General features: G+C 44.6%; 1 protein-coding gene across 2 annotated transcripts; it reads left to right on the top strand.

The window, feature by feature from the left end:
* The first annotated feature begins 370 nt into the window (after positions 1–370).
* Positions 371–15,278, top strand: Noa1 (nitric oxide associated 1). 2 transcript variants are annotated; one of them, XM_028780772.1, is made up of 7 exons: positions 402–1,560; positions 3,137–3,301; positions 4,507–4,712; positions 6,507–6,638; positions 10,003–10,119; positions 12,937–13,054; positions 14,898–15,278. In XM_028780772.1, exons 1-7 carry the CDS (start codon positions 426–428, stop codon positions 15,092–15,094), a joined length of 2,070 nt encoding a protein of 689 aa, XP_028636605.1. In that variant the 5' UTR covers positions 402–425; the 3' UTR covers positions 15,095–15,278. The 2 variants fall into 2 exon arrangements, with proteins under 2 accessions (XP_028636606.1, XP_028636605.1); XM_028780773.1 differs by lacking the exon at positions 12,937–13,054 and having other exon boundaries at positions 371–1,560.
* Positions 15,279–18,797: the final 3,519 nt, after the last annotated feature.

The raw sequence follows: 18,797 nt of genomic DNA on the forward strand, positions 1-18,797 counted from the left end.
TGCGCACACCACAGGCAACATCTGGCGGGGCTTGAACGACGCAAGCGCGGGTTCTGGGTTGCTGGCTGCCGCAGAGGACAGACAGCTCCGTAGCCAGAAGTTGGATTCGACTAATGGAAGTTTCTTGTTGCGTGTTTTTTTTTTAAGTGATGTCGCACAAATGACAACTGATTCGTGTAGAGGTTTATGAAAAGAACGGCTCTGGGCGTGGGCTGAGTACTGAGGATCTTCTGCCCACCCAGCTCTATCTAGACCGTGCCTTGGCACGTCTGACTCAAGTCTCGGGTCTCGGAGCTTTCATCGCGAGAAAACCAGGATGGGTCACGCCGTTGGACAGTTCCCTCGCGTCTAGTCCCTGACGGAGGAGGCTCTGGGACGCTAGCACGCGTGCGCGCGCGACGCCCCGCCCTCCTCGCGCTGTCCACATGCTGCCCGCGCGCCTGGGTTGCAGGCTGCTCTGCGGCCTCCGCCGGGGCCCGGCGCTTACCGCTGCGTGCCGTGGTCCTGCGCGGTGGCTCCGGGAAGGGAAGAATGAGGTCTCCATCTGCCAGCGTGCATCATCCCTGGGCCGCCGGCTTCCCCCTAGCTCCGCGGCGACCGAGGACTATGAAGAAGGCACCGACACGGAGGAGCGCTTTCTGTTCCCGGAGTACATCCCGGAGCGGACCCCTGAGGAACAGCTGCGGGAAGTGCAGGAGCTGCGGGAGTTGCAGCGACTGCAGCAGGAGAAGGAACGACAGAGATTACAGAAGCGGGAGGAGCGGCTTCAGCAGAAGCTGCGGGCCGGCCTCCGGACGCTACCGGTCCCGGAGCTTCCAGAAGCATCGGTGCCGCCCAGCGGTATCTTCTGCTCCGGCTGCGGAGCCGAGCTGCACTGCCAGCATCCCGGCCTGCCCGGCTTCCTACCGGACGACAAGTTCCGCGACGCTGCCCAGGCGGAAGGCGGCCCGGTGCGGACCGTGTGCCAACGCTGCTGGCTGCTGGTGCACCACCGACGTGCCATGCGCCTGCAGGTGAGCCGCGATCAGTACCTGGAGCTCGTGAGCACCGCGCTGCGGCGCCCGGGGCCCTCTCTGGTGCTCTATATGGTGGATCTGCTTGACCTGCCGGACGCCCTGCTGCCCGACTTGCCCGAGCTGGTGGGCCCCAAGCAGCTCTTCGTGCTGGGGAACAAAGTGGACCTGCTGCCCCAGGACGCTCCCGGCTACTTGAAGCGGCTGAGGAAGCGGCTGTGGGACGACTGCATCCGCGCTGGGCTCGTGGTGGCCCCTGGCCATCAAGGACCACTGTACCCACTGGACGAGACAAAGAATCAGAATCCGCCGTCCAGGTCCCACACGGTGGTCAAGGACGTGCGGCTGATCAGCGCCAAGACGGGCTACGGAGTTGAAGAACTGATCTCCGCTCTTCAGCGCTCCTGGCGCTACCGCGGCGATGTCTACCTGGTAGGCACCACGAATGCTGGCAAGTCCACTCTCTTTAACACACTCCTGGAGTCTGATTACTGCACCGCCAAGGGCTCCGAAGCCATCGACAGGGCCACCATCTCCCCGTGGCCAGGTGAGGCCCCATTACTGAGAAGTTAGATTTGACCCAGGCACCGAGTTTATCTACCCTTAAATATCCCCTGGAGCCGTTCTCTTTGGTCATACCTCTTGTAAGAAGTTAGTGTTTGGAAATTGGATGCATGTTCGGTTTTCTTTCTTTTTTTTTAATGATTTGATGATTTGTTTATTTATTTTATGTATATAAGTTAACCATTGCTCTCTTCAGACACAGCAGAAGAAGGCATCAGACCCCATTGCAGATGGTTGTGGTTGCTGGGAATTGAACTCAGGACCTCTGGAAGAGCAGTCAGTGCTCTTAACCACCGAGCTCTCTCCAGCCCACGTTTGGTTTTCTAATAGAGATGTTTCTAGAGGGACTGGGGATAAAGCTTGATCACTAAAATGCTTGCCTAGCATACATGAAACCTGAGTTAGTCTGCAGCATCCATAAACGAGGTGTGGTGGCAAACTTCTATAACCCCAGCACTAGGGAGGTGGAGGCAGGAGGCAGGAGGATCAGGAGGAGGTCAAAGCCATTCTCAGCTACATAGTTGGAAGCTACTGTGTGGTAGATCCATAAGCAAACAAAACGAACTGTTTTCTTTTTTTTTTTCTTTTTTTCTTTTTTTTGGTTTTTCCAGACAGGGTTTCTCTTATAGCCCGGGCTGTCCTGTACCTCACTCTGTAGACCAGGCTGGCCTCAAACTCAGACATCTGCCTGCCTCTGCCTCCCAAGAACTGTTTTCTTTTTACTCTAAGACCCTTTACTCTTCGATCTTACTGTTCACCCCCTGAATTGTCTTATTCTTGGGCTGTCACACTAAACATGTGAAAGAGCTGGTACAGTGTGGTGTGTGGAGCTATCTCAAGAGGTAACACCAGGTTTCTGAGTTAAAACCTAACAGCTTGGCATGATGATACTGTCTGTCATCTCAGCGCTGAGAAGGCCAAGCTTGAGGCTGCCATGCAAGAGCCTGTCTGAAGGAAGACGCTGAGGAAGGAGGGGAAAACATGCATACTTGGAGAGTTACAGTCTTAGGAATTAGGTGTGTTCCCTTGAAGGCAGAGTTTAACTCCGTTAGCTACCCTGAGTACTTCATACTTAAATCTTATCTATGGCCATACTACCTTGGATGTACTACAGCAGTGGTCCTTAACCTATGGGTCATGATATCTTTGGGAGTCAAATGACCTTCTCACAGGGATTGCCTAAGACCATCAAAAAGCACAGATATTTACAACTGATAACAGTAACAAAATGATAGTTACGGAATAGCAATGAAAAATAATTTTATGGTTGGGGTCACCACAACATGAGAAACTGTATTCATAAAGGGTCACAGCATTAGGAAGCTTGAGCACCACTAATACAGAGGATAAATAGGAAAGCAAGGGTAAAACAGACTTCCAAATTTGTATCCAAATTCTGAGTTAGCCTGTGAACCAGTGACCAGGCCTATTTTCTCATTCGTAAAAGGTATGGAATAATTACATAGCAGTTGTTATGAAGGTTAAAGGAGATAAATCAGAAATGTTTGGTTTTCTTCTCTCACACTCTTTTTGAAAGACTTACTCTTTTGGTATTTCAGGCACCACGTTAAACCTCCTGAAGTTTCCCATTTGCAACCCAACTCCTTACAGAATGTTCAAAAGACAGAAGAGGCTTCAAGAAGATGCGACCAAAGCTGAAGAAGATCTTAGTGAGCAAGAACAAAGTCAGCTCAATCAACTGAAAAAGCATGGCTACATAGTAGGTATGCATTCCATAGTAGGTATGCAGCCTCCCTCTGTGTAAAGTTGTTTAGAGCCATGCAGTGCAGCCACTGGGGCTAGCCATTTTTCCAGGAAGAGACTTCCTTCAGTATTCTGGAACATAGGCTTCTTGTAGGAAAGGTTACTAGTGTTTGGACTCCCAGACTAGCAAAGGCAGTAAAGGTCTTTGACTAGGTTCTCCGTCTCTTTGATCTCTTTCCTCTGACTTCGTTAATGGAAAAGAAAAAGGATTTCTAACACCTGACTGAGGAGACAGAGCCTGAAACACAATTGACTGTGGAGAAGACAAACGTATTGTCATACCCACAGTCTCATTCATAAAGGGTCACAGCATTAGGAAGCTTGAGCACCACTAATACAGAGGATAAATAGGAAAGCAAGGGTAAAACAGACTTGCAAATTTGTGTCCAAATTCTGAGTTAGCCTGTGAACCAGTGACCAGGCCTTATTTTCTCATTTGTAAAGGGTATGGAATAATCATACACATAGTTTGAGTGACTTATTTAAGGCAAACATAAAAGATGTCTTCAGAGCCCAGCCTAGTGGTGTACACCATTAGTCCTAGCACTTGAGAGGCAGAGGCAAGTGGATCTCTGTGAGTTCAAGGCCAGCCTCTTCTACACAGAGAATTCCAAGCTAGACAGAGCTACATTGTGAGACCCTTTCTCAGAGAGCGTAGGTGTTCGGGGATGTCAGGTACATACCTATAATCACAACACTTAGGAGATTTAATTTTAAAAAAAAAAAAAAAACTCAGTTCCATAGTGATTTTGAGACAGGCCTGGACTACATGAGATCTTTTTCAAAATACAAACAACAACCAAGATAAATGCATACATGTGTATGTTTATATACATATATGTGTGATATGATCCGTTTCCTATCACTATAGAAGCTGAGGAGAGAAAATCACAATCTTGAACTATGTATAGAGAACCCATCTCAAAAAATATTCTAGGGGCTGGAGGAATGATGGCTTTGGAGCACTAAAAGCTCTTCCAGGGGACCCAGGTTCAATTCCCAGCATCCACATGGCATTCATTTCACAACTGTCTGTAACTCCCAAGTTCTGACACCCTCTTCCAGACATACATTCAGTCAAAACACTAATGCACATTTTTTTTCTTATGACCCAAAATCAAAGCATTAAAGGAGTGTCTGATAACCTCTGTTTAATTTGTTGTAGGAAGAGTTGGAAGAACATTCTTCCATTCCAAAGAACAGAAGGAGGAAGTTCCCTTCGAGTTTGATGCCGACTCGCTGGCCTTTGACATGGAAAATGAACCTGTTGGGTCTGTGCACAAAAACACCAAACAAGTAGAACTGACCCCAGAGGATGTGAAAAATGCCCGCTGGTTTTATGACACCCCTGGAATTACAAAAGAAAACTGTGTATGTGTTTGGCTTTGTTTAGAAACATTTATTTTTAATTTTAGAAGTCCTTTCTTAACTGGCAGAAAACAAGCAAAGATATGTGCTTCTATTTTAAAAGTTGATTCTGGTTTCTTCATGAAAATAGTTCAAGGATGAATGTATATGCTATCTGCAGATTCTGTGTTCACTCTGTTGACATCACTGTGGGCAAACTACAGCATTAACATTATGGTTGCCTCCTTAGGGAGGTGTGGTTAGACATTACACATACTGTGAGCCAGCCTCCTAGTCTGTGCTTGAATTCCCTTAAAGACATGTCAATCATGATACCATGTAGTTTGAACTGAAGTGAGTTATGACAGCTTACTGGAGCGATGTCGAGTGAATTCCAGGGTGTTCGGCCACTCTTTGCCTGCTCTCTTCATGGCACTGGAAGTCCCCCAGTAACTTGTACCCACTGTTCTTCAAAGCTGTGTGGAACAAACATAGTATGTATTTCTTCTGACAGACCTTGGGATACTTTAAATTCTAAGTGGCCTAAGTGACCCAATTTTTTGAATAGGGTTAATCTATCCTTTTAATCAAACCACAATGTCTCATGGGTGACTTAGCTTTTGTCTGATTAAATTCAGCCTATATTTAGGTAAGCATGGTGGTGCGCACATTTTGCTTAATATTCCAGTTGCATCCATTTTCCTACATAAAAAGGTAACTTCATTTATTATGGCTACTCAAACTTCCTGTGTGTATAAAACTCATCTTCCATATGCATTCCTCCATTGATAGACACCAAGGTTGGTTCCATAGCCTAGCTACTGTGGCTTCATTTTTAAATGAATTTTATTTTTCTTAAATCTTAGCAGAATCTGGTAATCTCGAGCTTTTGTTTTTTTGTTTTTCTTCAGTCTCTTTTAAAACTCTGGTCCTGTGGTTGGAGAGATCTCAGTGTGCCTGCTGTTTGTTGGGTTGTAGACATTGTAGCTTGTCCAGAGGAGCCAAGTCCAAACACCAGTTCCCACACAGTTTCTTACAACCTCCTCTTACGCCAGTCACAGAGGATCTAGCCAGTCACAGAGGATCTAATGCCCTCTCCTGGCCTCTGCAGGCACCCACATGCAGGCGTGCTCCAATCTAAAATACAAAAAACAAAACAAAACAAAAAACCTCGTGGTAACAAGCCAAGATGTGTGGAACTGATTTTCTGACTATTTTTCAGGAGAGAAAGGATCTTCAAGTTATGGACTAGTTCCTAATGCAGAATGACCACTGCTTTTTGCTTCAGTTTGAAGAAGAGGAACATTTTTGTTGTTTGAGACAGGGTCTTTGAAAATAATACATAATCCAAGCTAGCCTAGATATTGTGGCAGTCCCCCTGCCTCAGCCTCCCAGCGCTAGGATTTGTAGATATGGACCATTTCACATTGACTACTTGCATGCTTAATCCTTAGGACCTGAGCTCACACTGTCCACATGTGAAGCCGGAAGCTACTGTTACCAAGATCCTTGAGCACACATGTCCATTCTTTGTGAGCCAACAGTATTTTGGGGTACATTCCAGTTTTGACATTTGGGTGATAGTGCTGTAATAGGAAAGAAAGTCTTACACACCTATGAAGTTGTTTTGCCACTGTTTAAAACTCGGCTGTGAGCTGAGTAGAATAATAGTTAATTTAGAGATAATACATAAATTTTACATGTGGCTAATGAACATAATTTTGATTTACTGTAAAGTCTGAACATTTTTCAGTACTTAATTTTGTAAGTAAATCACAAAGTATGTCTTCTAAATAAATCTTGTCATTTGCTTTACAGATTTTAAATCTTCTAACAGAAAAAGAAATTGATATTGTTTTGCCAATACATTCTATTATCCCAAGAACCTTTGTCCTCAAGCCAGGAATGGTTCTATTTTTGGGTGGAATAGCCCGAATAGATTTCCTACAGGTAAGAAAATCTATGCTATTGAAAAATGAACAAGTATTAGAATGTACTTTAGGAAAGCAGATACATGAAGAGATTGGCAAAATATTGATATAACTAAGTCTTTTGTTGCTTGTTTTATATGTACGTAAAATTTTATAGTAAAAACAGAAAAATATTGTGTTAAAATCTGTAACGTCGGTGCCAGAGAAGCTGGCTCAACAGTGAAGAGTGCTTACTGCTCTCTCAGAGGAACATAGTTCAGCTCCCAGCACCCACACTGAGCAGCTCACCACACAGCCCTAGCTCCTGGGATTCACCTAGTCAGGAATCACTGGGCACCTGCATTCAAATGAACTTAGCCCCAAACAAGCACACATATATACACAGAACTTTAAAAATTAAAATCTAAAAGTATTTTATTTTTAAAGGCAGGGTTTAGGCACCCACCAGCACTCCAGAGGCAGAGGTGCAGATCTCAGTGAGTCTGAGGCCATCCTGATCTAGAGAATGAGACACTGTTTACAAACAAAGCAATTAAAAACTATCATTAAGGGCTGAAGAGATGGCTCAGCAGTTAAGAGCACTGACTGCTCTTCCAGAGGTCCTGAGTTCAATTTCCAGCAACAACATGGTGGCTCACAACCATCTGTAATGGGATCTGATGCCCTCTTCTATTGTGTCTGAAGACAACAACAGTGTACTCATTAAAAAAAAAAAAAAAAAAAGTATGTGCCGTAACAATTGGCACTTTAACTTAGCACTTAAGGTAAGATACTACTGATTTCCTATGTTGTTTAGGGCCAAGGTAACATACTCTAGGTCCTGTATGTCTTTGCATACCCTAATACACTATATTTTGCTCACTCCACTTACATAGCTTATTTTGAGGCTCTTTAGGAATTGCTCTCCATTTTTTTCCCAAAGTGGGAAATAAAAAGGGAAATGAACCATGGATACACTTGAAAATTACAGACCATTGCTAGAGAGTGTTTCTTAGCTTTTGTATTCACACTATGTTGAAAACTTAGCCTTTTATACCTAGAAGGCTTGTCCATGCTATTACAGTCATGGTGGTAATATTTTAAACCTGACAACAGAATTATAGTCAGAACAGGCATTTCCCTGTTCATGGTTTTGGTTTCTTGTTGGCTTTTGGTTTTGGAGGTTTTGTCTTTTTTTTTTTTTTTTTTTTAAGATTAATTTACTTCTTACTTTATGTGTCTGTCTGCCTACGTGAGTTTCTGTGGACATGTGTGTACAGGAGCCCATGGAGGCCAGAGGATATCAGATCACCTGGAGCTGCAGGCACTCTGCCTAATGTGGGTGCTGGGAACCACACTCAGGTCCTCTGTAAGTGCAGTCAGGGCTTCCTGCTGCTGAGCCACGCCTTCTGCCCTTCCTTGGTGTTCTTAATAATACATATACTAGATATAAAACTATTGTTCATTTTTTGGGTTTGTTTCTTTGTTTGTTTGTTTTGTTTCCCTTTGGTTGGTTTGGTTTAGGGGTTTGGTTTTTTCTTCCACAACTGAGATTTTATTGGTTTAAGATCAGTACACAGGCATTTCAGTTCTTAACATGTGTTAAGTCATATATTGAGTTGACATACCAGAACTCTGAAGAGCCACACATTTTGCTTCTTTTGGACAGTTATTCCAGGGATGTTCCAGCCTCTAACTTGGCAAGTTTTCCTTCCGACCTCACATAACAGTCAAACGCTCAGAACCTTCACTTCGACTGACTCATAGTTGTACGCCATAAACAGTACACACTCAGAATTTCCATCTTTCACAGCACATTATCACAACTGTTAGGAAAATGGACTGCCATGACCAAAGACTTCACAGTCCTGGCAAGGCAAGACCCACAGTGTGGTTTATAGGAAACAGTTCTAGAAACATGAGACCAGATGTAACTGAAAATATTCCAGACAGTAATGCATGGCTGAGATTCCAAATTCCGGTTTAGAATGCTTTTTACTGTAGGACATTAAACTGCCCCCTCGATGTTATGCTGACAGCTGAGACAGTCACAGTCTCTCCAACAACCAGAAGATGACTTCACCTCCTAAAAAAATCATTTACACTTAAAAATGGGATGAGCTGTGATTTTCACACACACACACACATACCCACACTGCCCTTTTAAAAGTGCTTCAGAAGCTACTAAAAAAACCCTCCCAGCTTCAGAGTAAAGTTGATAAAAAGATTGTTTGGAACTGTACAGGAAGGGAGGGGATACCTGGCAGACAATGGTTGGCTAGTCTAGTCGAACTTGACTTTTTTCTCTTAGTCCTCAGAGGCCGGACTCTAGTTTTCAGTCTGTTTCCTCTAGGTAGATCTGAAGGTTAAGGGTCAGCCACCCCAGCCCGTTTGCCCTTCATTCCTCTCTTCCCTTTGGTTTGCACTTTTTTTTTTTTTTTTTTTTTTTTTTTGGTCTGATGACTTATCTTTTCCCTCTGCCTTTTTCGTGTACCTTGGCAGCGTGGGTGTGACAGTCACTCCCAGGGCTCTTCATCGTGGTGGGCTTGTCATTGGAGGCCTGTGCTTTAACCCATCATGAAGCTTGCATGTTTCTTTGGAGGTTGGTCTTTTGTTTTTACGTATTATTTATTTACTGTGTGTATGAGTGCTCTATTTGCATGCATACTTGCATGTATGCATGACAGAAAAGGGCATCAGGTCCCATTACAGATGGTTGTGAGCCACCATGTGGTTGCTGGGAATTGAACTCAGGACCTCTGGAAGAACAGCCAGTCCTCTTATCCTCTGAGCCATCTCTCCACTTCTGTTTCACTGTTCTTTAAGATAGGGTCTCCATATATTGCCCAGGTTGGCCTTGAATTCAACATCCTCCTGCCTCAGCCTCCTACAGATTTACCACCATGCCTATCTGGGTTTTTTTGTTTTGTTTTAATCAAGTCTGCAAAGGTCTGAGATTTACAGATTATTTCTGTATTATGCCTTCTTTTAAGACATTAATATAAGTGCTTACAGTTGAAAGAGAGCTTGATTTGATTTCTATTTTGCTCTTTTTTTATTGTTTTGAGGTAGAGTCTCTTGTACCCCAAGCTGGTCTTAAACTCAATGTTGTAGCTGAGTTGTGTTTGAACTCCTAATCTTCCTGCCTCTACCTCCCTTGCTGGGTCAGAGGTATGTACCAAATATACAGCCTTTATTTCTCTTTTTAAAATTATACATTACAGAGGCCAGCCTGGTCTACAGAGTGAGTTCCAGGACAGCCAGGACTACACAGAGAAACCCTGTCTCGAAAAACCAAAAAAAGAAAAAAAAAAAAAAAGAAAGAAAGAAAAATTATACATTACAATGTGCAGGTTTTCCAAGATTTCTGTTCTATAAAGTAACTCCTTTCTTCCTTTCTTAAGGGAGATCAATCAGCCTGGTTTACAGTGGTGGCCTCCAACTTTCTTCCTGTTCATATCACTTCCTTGGACAAGGCAGATGCTTTATATGAGAAACACGCAGGTCATGAGTTACTACTGGTAAGCAATCCAACTTAACAGCTCCATAGTTCTAGTAGTTGTGCTCTACACATGTAGTGCTCTAGTCAGACTTACATGAAAGTTAAAATGTGGTTCCTTAGTCACACAGGCCACTTCAAGTGCCTGATAGCCACATTACTGCAGAAAAGTGTATTGGACAGGCTGGGGAAAGAAGTCCCAGGAGTCATAGCACAGACCTTAATCCCAGCATTTGCAGGGATTACAATATGGTTTGATTGTTCTCATCTTTATTTAATAAACAAAATGTCCTAAGTATTCCTTTCCTTTAATCCCCCTTACTCTTGGCTCCTCGTGTCCCATTGCTATAGCCCTGTTTGGCCCTTACCATCCCACTGAAAGTCCCCAGTCCAGGTTGTCTGGGATCTGTTCCAGATCATCTGCAAGATTGATTGGCCCTACGAACCATTAGACAGTGCACACTGTATATTAAGAAGCTTTGTTTGGGCTAGAGAGATGTCTCAGCAGTATAAGAGTACTAGCTGCTCTTCCAGAGGTCCTGAGTTCAATTCCCAGCACCCACAAGGTGGCTAATAACCATCTGTAACTCCAGTTCCTGGGATCTGAGGTCCTCTTCTGACTTCCTTGGGCACCATACCTGTATGGAACACAGACAACTTTTTTGTTTTTTGGTTTTTCGAGAGAGATTTCTCTGTATAGCCCTGGCTGTCCTGGAACTCACTCTGTAGAACAGGCTGGCCTCGAACTCAGAAATCCATCTGCCTCTGCCTCCCATGTGCTAGGATTAAAGGCATGCACCACCACGGCCTGGCCACAGACAACTTTTTTTTTTCTTTTTTCTTCCGAGACAGGGTTTCTCTGTGTAGCCTGGGCTGTCCTGGAACTCACTCTGTAGACCAGGCTGGCCTCAAACTCAGAAATCCGCCTGCCTCTGCCTCCCAAGTGCTGGGATTAAAGGCGTGCGCCACCACCGCCCGGCTTTGTTTTGATTTTTAAAGCAACCTTTCAGGTAACACAAGGCTGCCCTCCAATTGTATAGTCAAGCCTGGCCTTGAATTCATGAGCTTCCTTCCTCCACTTCTAACATTCAGGAATGGTAGAAATGCACCAAGTAGCTCAGCTAGGTAAGACACTAAAACCAGCGTGCCTGGGTGTGGATGTCTCCCCACGGCACAATTTAACAAAGCTGTGTGGCTTTGGGCACATTTTATGCTCCTCTGTGAATTATACCTCTATATTATGTATGACTGTATCATGTATTAAGGCATAATACACTTATGAGAAATGGAAAGATTAAGTCCTGGGGGCAATCTTCATCCTTCAAATTTTTCTTTCGTGTTTGTTCTTTTGGCTTTTGAGTCAGTTTCACTGTAACTTAGAGATCTCTACCTCCTGAGTGATGAAAGGCCACCATACCTGCCTCCTGTTTGCTTTTCACTGTGTGTGTGTGTATGTGTGTGTGTGTGTACGCACGCACGCACATGTTCATGCTCAGATCCATGTCACAGTCTTCGTGTGGAGGTCAGAGGACAACTTTGTGATGTCAATTCTCTTTCAGCCTTTTTGTTGGCTCCAAAGTTCAAACCAAAGGCCAAGCACCTTTACCTGCTGAGCCCTCCTGCCAGCCATAGGACTGTTTTAAGTGCTACTTGTATTTGGGTGATAATGATAAAATGGCTGTCTCAAAAACAACAGGTACACCCAGTATAGCAGAGGTTAGTATCAGTGCTCACCAAACTAAAAGCATAAAAGTTAGCCAGGCAGTGGTGGTACATATCTTTAATCCCAGCAGTTGGGAGACAAAGGCAAGCAAACTTCTGTTGAGTTCAAGGCCAGGCTGGTCTACAGAGCTGAGATTTAGGACAGCCAGGGCTGAAAAATTCTGTCTCGAAAAGGAAAAAAAAAAGTTAGCCAGGTATGTGTAGAACTCCCAACACTGGACTACAGAGCCAGGAAGACCTGAAGTCCAAGGTCATCCTTGACAGTACATCATGTAGGAAACCAGCGTGAGCTACAGTAAACTCTACGTCAGTGAATTTTAAAAAGCAATCAGAGATCAGTCTTTGTGTTCACACCAAAACAATTAAGGTATTTGGAAGGAAGGGCCTTGCTTTAGCTGTCTAATGTTGTTCCATGTAAACCCCTTTGGTGGCTTTGAACACAAGTCCAGTTCTGCTCAGATCACTGCCAGGCCAGTGTCCAGCATGTGGCCCTGCACCTGGAGCCCATAGCCTTTGTCTCTTACAGAGCTCCTGTGCTCAACCATTGAGTGCTTACAGGATCATTTCCTGTGCATTATTATCCATAATGTGCTTAGCAATGCAATATAGAAGAGGGGTTTGTTTTGACTTGTCTTGTTTTTTGAGATGGCTAAGAGGGCATGATACTATAATCCAACTTTTATAAAGCAAAGGCAGTAGGATCAGGAGTTTATCCTTAGCTACTCAGCAAGTTTGAAGATAGTGTTTGAATTCTATTTTTAAAAAAAAAAAAACAAAAAAGAAGAAAGAAAAAAGTCTCATTCTGTAGCCCAGGCTAGCCTCAAACTCAAGATACTCTCCTTCCCTTAGCCTCTCAAATGTAGGGTTATGGCTTTGATCTCCGTCCCCAGCCACACTGATGGGTTTGAGGTTTCTTTAGTTTTGTTTTGAGACAGACTCTCACTGTATAGCCTTGACTGGTCCTGTACTCCACTATGTAGAGCAGGCTGGCCTTGAACTCACAGAGTCACTTCCCTCCACCTCCTGAGTGCTGGGATCAAAGTGTGAGCCACCATGCCCAACCCCAGTTACAGGGAATTTGATTTGAAATTGCAAATCTCCTTTGTTCTGTTGGAAGGTTCCGATGGGCGGGAAAGAACGAATGGCCCAGTTTCCCCCGCTTGTTGCTGAAGACATTACCTTAAAGGGAGGTGGAGAATCCAAAGCAGTAGCTGATATCAAGTTCTCCTCTGCAGGTACTGTACTCTGTTGTTGTTGTTGTTGTTGTTGTTGTTGTTGTTGTTTGGTTTTGGTTCTTCCTCTGTGTCCCGGAACTCCCTCTGTAGACCAGGCTAGTCTAGAACTCACATACCTCTGCCTCCTGAGTGCTGGGATTAAAGGCGTATGCCATCACTCCCTGACTAGTAATATACTCTTGAGACAGGGTTTCTCTGTGTAGCCCTGGCTAGCCTAGAACTCACTCTGTAGACCAGGCTGGTTTCAAACTCACAGAGATCTGCCTACTTCTATCTCCCAAATGCTGAGATTGAAGATGTGTGCCACCACTGCCTGGCCCTGGTAATGTACTCTTAAAAAGCAGAGCATAGGCCAGGGGTGGTAGTGTACCCCTAAATCTCAGGATTTGCAGGGCAGAGGCGGAAGATCAAAGTCAGTCTGTTCTACATGAGACTCAAGTATAAAAATTAAAAGCTGGGTGTGGTAGGACATCTGTAAGCCCAGCAATCAAGAGGCTGGAGGAGGATGAGGGGAAAAAAAAACTAGATATGGCAACTCACATCTATAATCCCATCACTTAGCTGAGGCAGGAGGTTTGCTTCAAGTACAAGGCCAGCCTGAGCTATAGCACTTGGTGTAATGATAGACGCCCTTAATCTCAGCATTCAGGAGGCAGAGGCAGGTGAATCAATACTAGCCAGGTCTATACAGTGAATTTCCAGGCCAGCTAGGACTGCATAGAAAAACCCTGTCTCAAAAGAAGTTTTTTTTTAAAGAGCACTGGCTGCTCATACAGATGACCTGGGTTCATTCCTAGCACCCACATCAGGAAGCTAGTCCACACACACATATAACTCCAAGGCCGGGGACCCAGCACTGTGACACAAAATAAAAATATTTTTAAGTGCAAACATAGACATTATAAGACATACTATTATAAATGCACCTTCTTCTGAAAATGGCTTTGTGCTTTTTACAAATCTTTCATGAGTTTTCATTGTAATTGTAAGGACTTTATTTAGTGTGTGTTGGTTTTGTTTGTTTTTTAAGATTTATTTATTTTATGTATATAGTACACTGTAGCTGTCAGACACACCAGAAGAGGGCATCAGCTCCCATTACAGCTGGTTGTGAGTTACCCGTGTGATTGCTGGGAATTGAACTCAGGACCTCTGGAAGAGCAGTCAGTGCTCTTAACCTCTGAGCCATCTCTCCAGCCCCTGTGTATTGGTTCTTACCTTCCAACTTATTGAGCTAGAGCTTTTATTTTTATAACTTAGATTCAGATTCCAGGCTAGCTTTGTCCTCAGGCTTCAAGCCAATTTCCCTTTCTCTGCCTCACATCTCCCTGGAGGAATACTGGGGGATCAGATGTGTTCACCATATCTGGGTTATCGTTCTTTGAGACAGTTTCATTAGGTAGCATCTATTGATTAGCTGTCCTGAAACTCTCTATGTAAACCAGACTTACTTTGAACCCACACATTTCCTCCCGCTTCTACCTCTAAGTGCTGGGATTAAAGGCATGCTCTAACACACCAGCTCATGTATTTCTATGTGTGGGAGGGTATGTGCACAGGAGCACAGGCCCCCACAGAGCGCAGAAGAGAGCATCAGATCCCCTGGAACTGGATCTCTCTGGTTGTAAACCACCCGGTATGTTTGGTCCTCTTTAAGTACTAAGCCGTCTATCGCATCCCACATGTAGCTTTTATGTGAGTTCCAGGAATTGAACAGAGGTGGTCAGTCTTACATAACAAGCACCTTTACCTACTGAGCCATCTCTCCAGTCCTGTATGCTTTGATATGATTTCCTGAATAAGATGATGGATAACATTTTATGTTCTCTTGAATGTCTCATAGGTTGGGTTGCAGTAACTCCTTATTCTGAGGGCACGCTGCATCTCCGAGGTTACACGCCTGAAGGGACTGCTCTGACTGTCCACACCCCTGTCCTGCCATATATCGTCAATGTCAAAGGACAGCGTATCAAGAAAAGCGTGGCCTACAAAACTAAGAAGCCTCCATCCCTGGTACACAATCTGAAGAAGCACAGATGAGTGAGGCAGATGTGGGTCGCACTGGATATGCGCACTGGATATACTGAAATATGTCAAAATGTAGCAAACACAAAAATAATAAAGACATGCAAACACTTATCAGCCTTAAAGATCTTAAAACTTTTTGAACTATTTGAGACTATGCTTATATAATAATTTATAAATAAAAATCTTTCTTAGTATACATGTATCTGTGACGTAGTGTGCATAAGAGGAGGCCTGCTTCCTTCAGATATTCATGGAGACCAGGTTCATCTCTTTTATTTGAAGTTGATGGTTGACAAAGCAACCTAGTAACTGAATGAAATAACCTAATCCTCCAGAACATCGTGGCCGCCTCCCATACAGCACCTAAGGATCTGAACTACGGAAACTGCTGGTAGTCACTTTCACGGCCACTGTTACCAACATAGCCAGCTGGGTAAGAAACACTACCTTAAGGAGGAAAGACTTATTTTAGCTCCTGGTCCCAGACATTTCAATCCAGGGTGGCTGTAACAGAACATGACAGCAGGGGACAGGAGGACCAGGAAACAAAGCACCAGAACCAGGAGTTAAGCTGTAACCTCCAAAGGTTTGTTCCTAGTAACCTACTTCTACCGACTAGGCTTTCCATCTCAGGGTTCCACAGTCTCCCAGAATGGTACCATAGGCCGAGGAATAGTCAAAGTGCGGGGCTGAGGAGATGGATCCGGGTTCAGTTCCCTGCACTCACATGGCAGCTCACAATTGTCCGTAACCCCACTTCCAGAACCTGCCTCATCCTACAGTTCAGTCGAAGAAACCAGGAATAGAAAATGGATAGACACACAGAAGACCTATTATCCAGTGGGCTGCATTGGCACTGATGGAGCAGCAGTAACACATGATAACAACCGGAACTTCCATGGGCTTTATTATTATGTACAGCACAGGGGGAGGGGTTAGCCAGTGTCCAAGGAGGTCTCTGTAGAAAAGCAGTCTCGGACTGCAGGCGCCCTAGAGGAGGCCGCTGCAGTGACTAGTGACTAGTGTTCCTGCACACTGCCAACATTCACACTCAAACCAGAGGGAGGCTCTGCCATGCCCAAGCCTCACAACACAGAAAGGCTTTGTCACTCCCACGGGTCCTTGACACGGCTGTGCCTCTGTACCCAACGGTCCCTAGGACTTCCTTTGCTTCCTACAAGATCCAGTGGCCTCTGACAGCAGCAGACATGCTTGTGGTACACAGACATGCATGTTGACAAAGCATACATACAAGATGAAGGGAGGAAAAACATCCTAAAACAAACGGACATTTCAGATTGTGGTGGTCACTCAAGCTGTCACTGTTTCCCGACAAGCATGACATGGAACAGAATATGGAAAGTAGACAACCTCCCTGCTCAAAAGGGGAAGTGGGGCGTTCCACACATTAAACACTGTCCAGCAGTCACATGGCCACACCTACAAGGCTAAGAGGTGTAGGACACAGGAACAGTCAGGGTTTTAGCAAGGGAGAGTGGATGCTGGGGCAAAAGTTGAAAACGTACCTTACACAACCTGAGCCAGACATGAGAGGCCATACCAGTGATTCAAACCTCAGAGCTCCATGAGTTCAAGTCTAGAGTGGAACCCTGTCTCAGAAATGAAGGGCTAACGGTCAGGATGTAGCTCAGTTGGTAGAGTGCTTGCCTAGCATATATGAAGTCCTGGGTTCCACTCCCAGCAACACGTAAAGTAGGCATGGTCCCACGAACCTGTAATCCCAGCCCTTGTGGTAAGGGATCCAAATTCAAGGTCATCCTGGGCTACAGAGTAGAGGTCAGAATGAAACAGCAGACTCTACCTAAAAAATAAATGTGCCTAAAAAGATCTAAATAAAAGGATCCAGGCTCGTTCTACCATCGAAGGTGGTAGGAGGCAAACTAACATTTGTCCTTCACAGCTGTATCACAAGTCAGTGAGGCGTTCATTATACGAAGCCGACCCTAGCTATGTACAATGTGGCCAGACCCTAATGTTGAGATGCATGCCCATGGGATAAGCGGTACCAAAAAGAACGAGTGAGACCCATATTTTCATCCAACATTTGGGAGCCCCAATGCACTTCACACTCTCGGTCAGCATGGGGTACACATCTATTAACCCAGCACTAGGAAGGCTGAGGCAAGAGAATGGCAAGTTTATTTGGGGGTTTTGGGAGATGATGGTGGTGCAAGTTTTGAAACAAGCTAGCCTCAAACCTGAGATCCTCCTGCCTTGACCTCTTGAGCTGGCATTGTAGGCACACACCACCACGCCTGTCTTTTCACATTGAAGTGACTGTGATCAAGGTAGTCCTTCTCATGTAAAGCTGCTTTCAGTATACTGACATCTCATCTGGAGAAAAAAGATTAGGAACAATCTTGCCTGTTAGTCACCACCAGAAACTACCCCCGGCATTACAAAAGTATCTCTACAGGGTAGCAGCACTACCCAGTGAGACTATCTCAAAAAAACACGAAACTTTTTGTTTTTCAAGAGAGAGGTTTCTCTGTGCAGTCCTGGCTGTTCCTGGAACTCCCGCTGTAGTCCAGTCTGGCCTCAGACTCAGAGATCTTTCTGCCGGACACTGAAATGCTTGGATTGAAGGCATGCACCACTGTGCTGGCCTTGTTTTACATTTTTAACAGGAAAATTTAGTCTTTATTTATTTAAAAGATCTCCCATAGCCCTGCCTGAATTCCTGATACTCCTCTCTTTCTAGTGCTAGGATTAAAAGTATGTGCCAGCAATTCAATGTATGAAATACTAAACAAAGTAAATGCGGGAAGTGGTACACACTTGCAATCCCCACAGCTGGTACACAGCAGGAGAAGCCAACAAGATCTTGACTCAAAAGCAACCAGGATCAAACCTATTACTTTGTACACTGTGCCATTATTTTCTATACTAAGCTGATTTTAAAAGTTAGATACATCGTGCTAACTTTCTATCATCGTTGCAAAGTACCTGGAAAACAGCCAGAGAGATGTTTCAGCTATTAAGAACCCTGTTCTTCCAGGGCTAGAGAGGTGTCTCAGTGGTTGAGAGCACTGGCTGCTCTTCCAGAGGTCCTGAATTTAATTCACATCAACCGTGTGGTGGTTCACAACCATCTATGAGATCTGGTGCTCTCTTCTGGCCTGCAGGCATACATGCAGTCCAGAACACTGTATACATAATTTTTTAAAAAAAATTGCTCTTCCGAAGGCCCCAGGTTTGAATCTCAGCACTCACATGACGCCTAACAGCTGTGTATAACTCCAGTTCCAGGGGATCTGACATCCTCTTCAGGCACCAAGCATGTACATAGACATACATGCAGACAAAACACACACATAGAAAAAAGTGAGAATGTCAACTTGAGCTGGGCGGTGGTGGCGCACACCTTTAATCCCAGCACTTGGGAGGCAGAGCCAGGCGGATTTCTGAGTTCGAGGCCAGCCTGGTCTACAGAGTGAGTTCCAGGACAGCCGGGACTACACAGAGAAACCGTGTCTTGAAAAACAAAAAAAAACAAAAAAAAGGAGAGAGAATGTCAACTTGAAGATATGGGCAAAGCTTCAAACTACCATGTCCACCGTCAGTCAGACCCATTGCTTGTGCACTGTGGTAATCTGAATAAGATGTCCCCTCCAGTCTCTTGCCATTTCAATGCTTGGTCCCCAGTTGGTGGCTCTATGGTAAGGCACTGGAGTGATCTTGTTGGAAGAAGTAT

Source organism: Grammomys surdaster, unplaced genomic scaffold (assembly GCF_004785775.1).
Source record: "Grammomys surdaster isolate TR1022 unplaced genomic scaffold, NIH_TR_1.0 372, whole genome shotgun sequence".
In the NCBI taxonomy this organism is placed as follows: Eukaryota; Metazoa; Chordata; class Mammalia; order Rodentia; family Muridae; genus Grammomys; species Grammomys surdaster.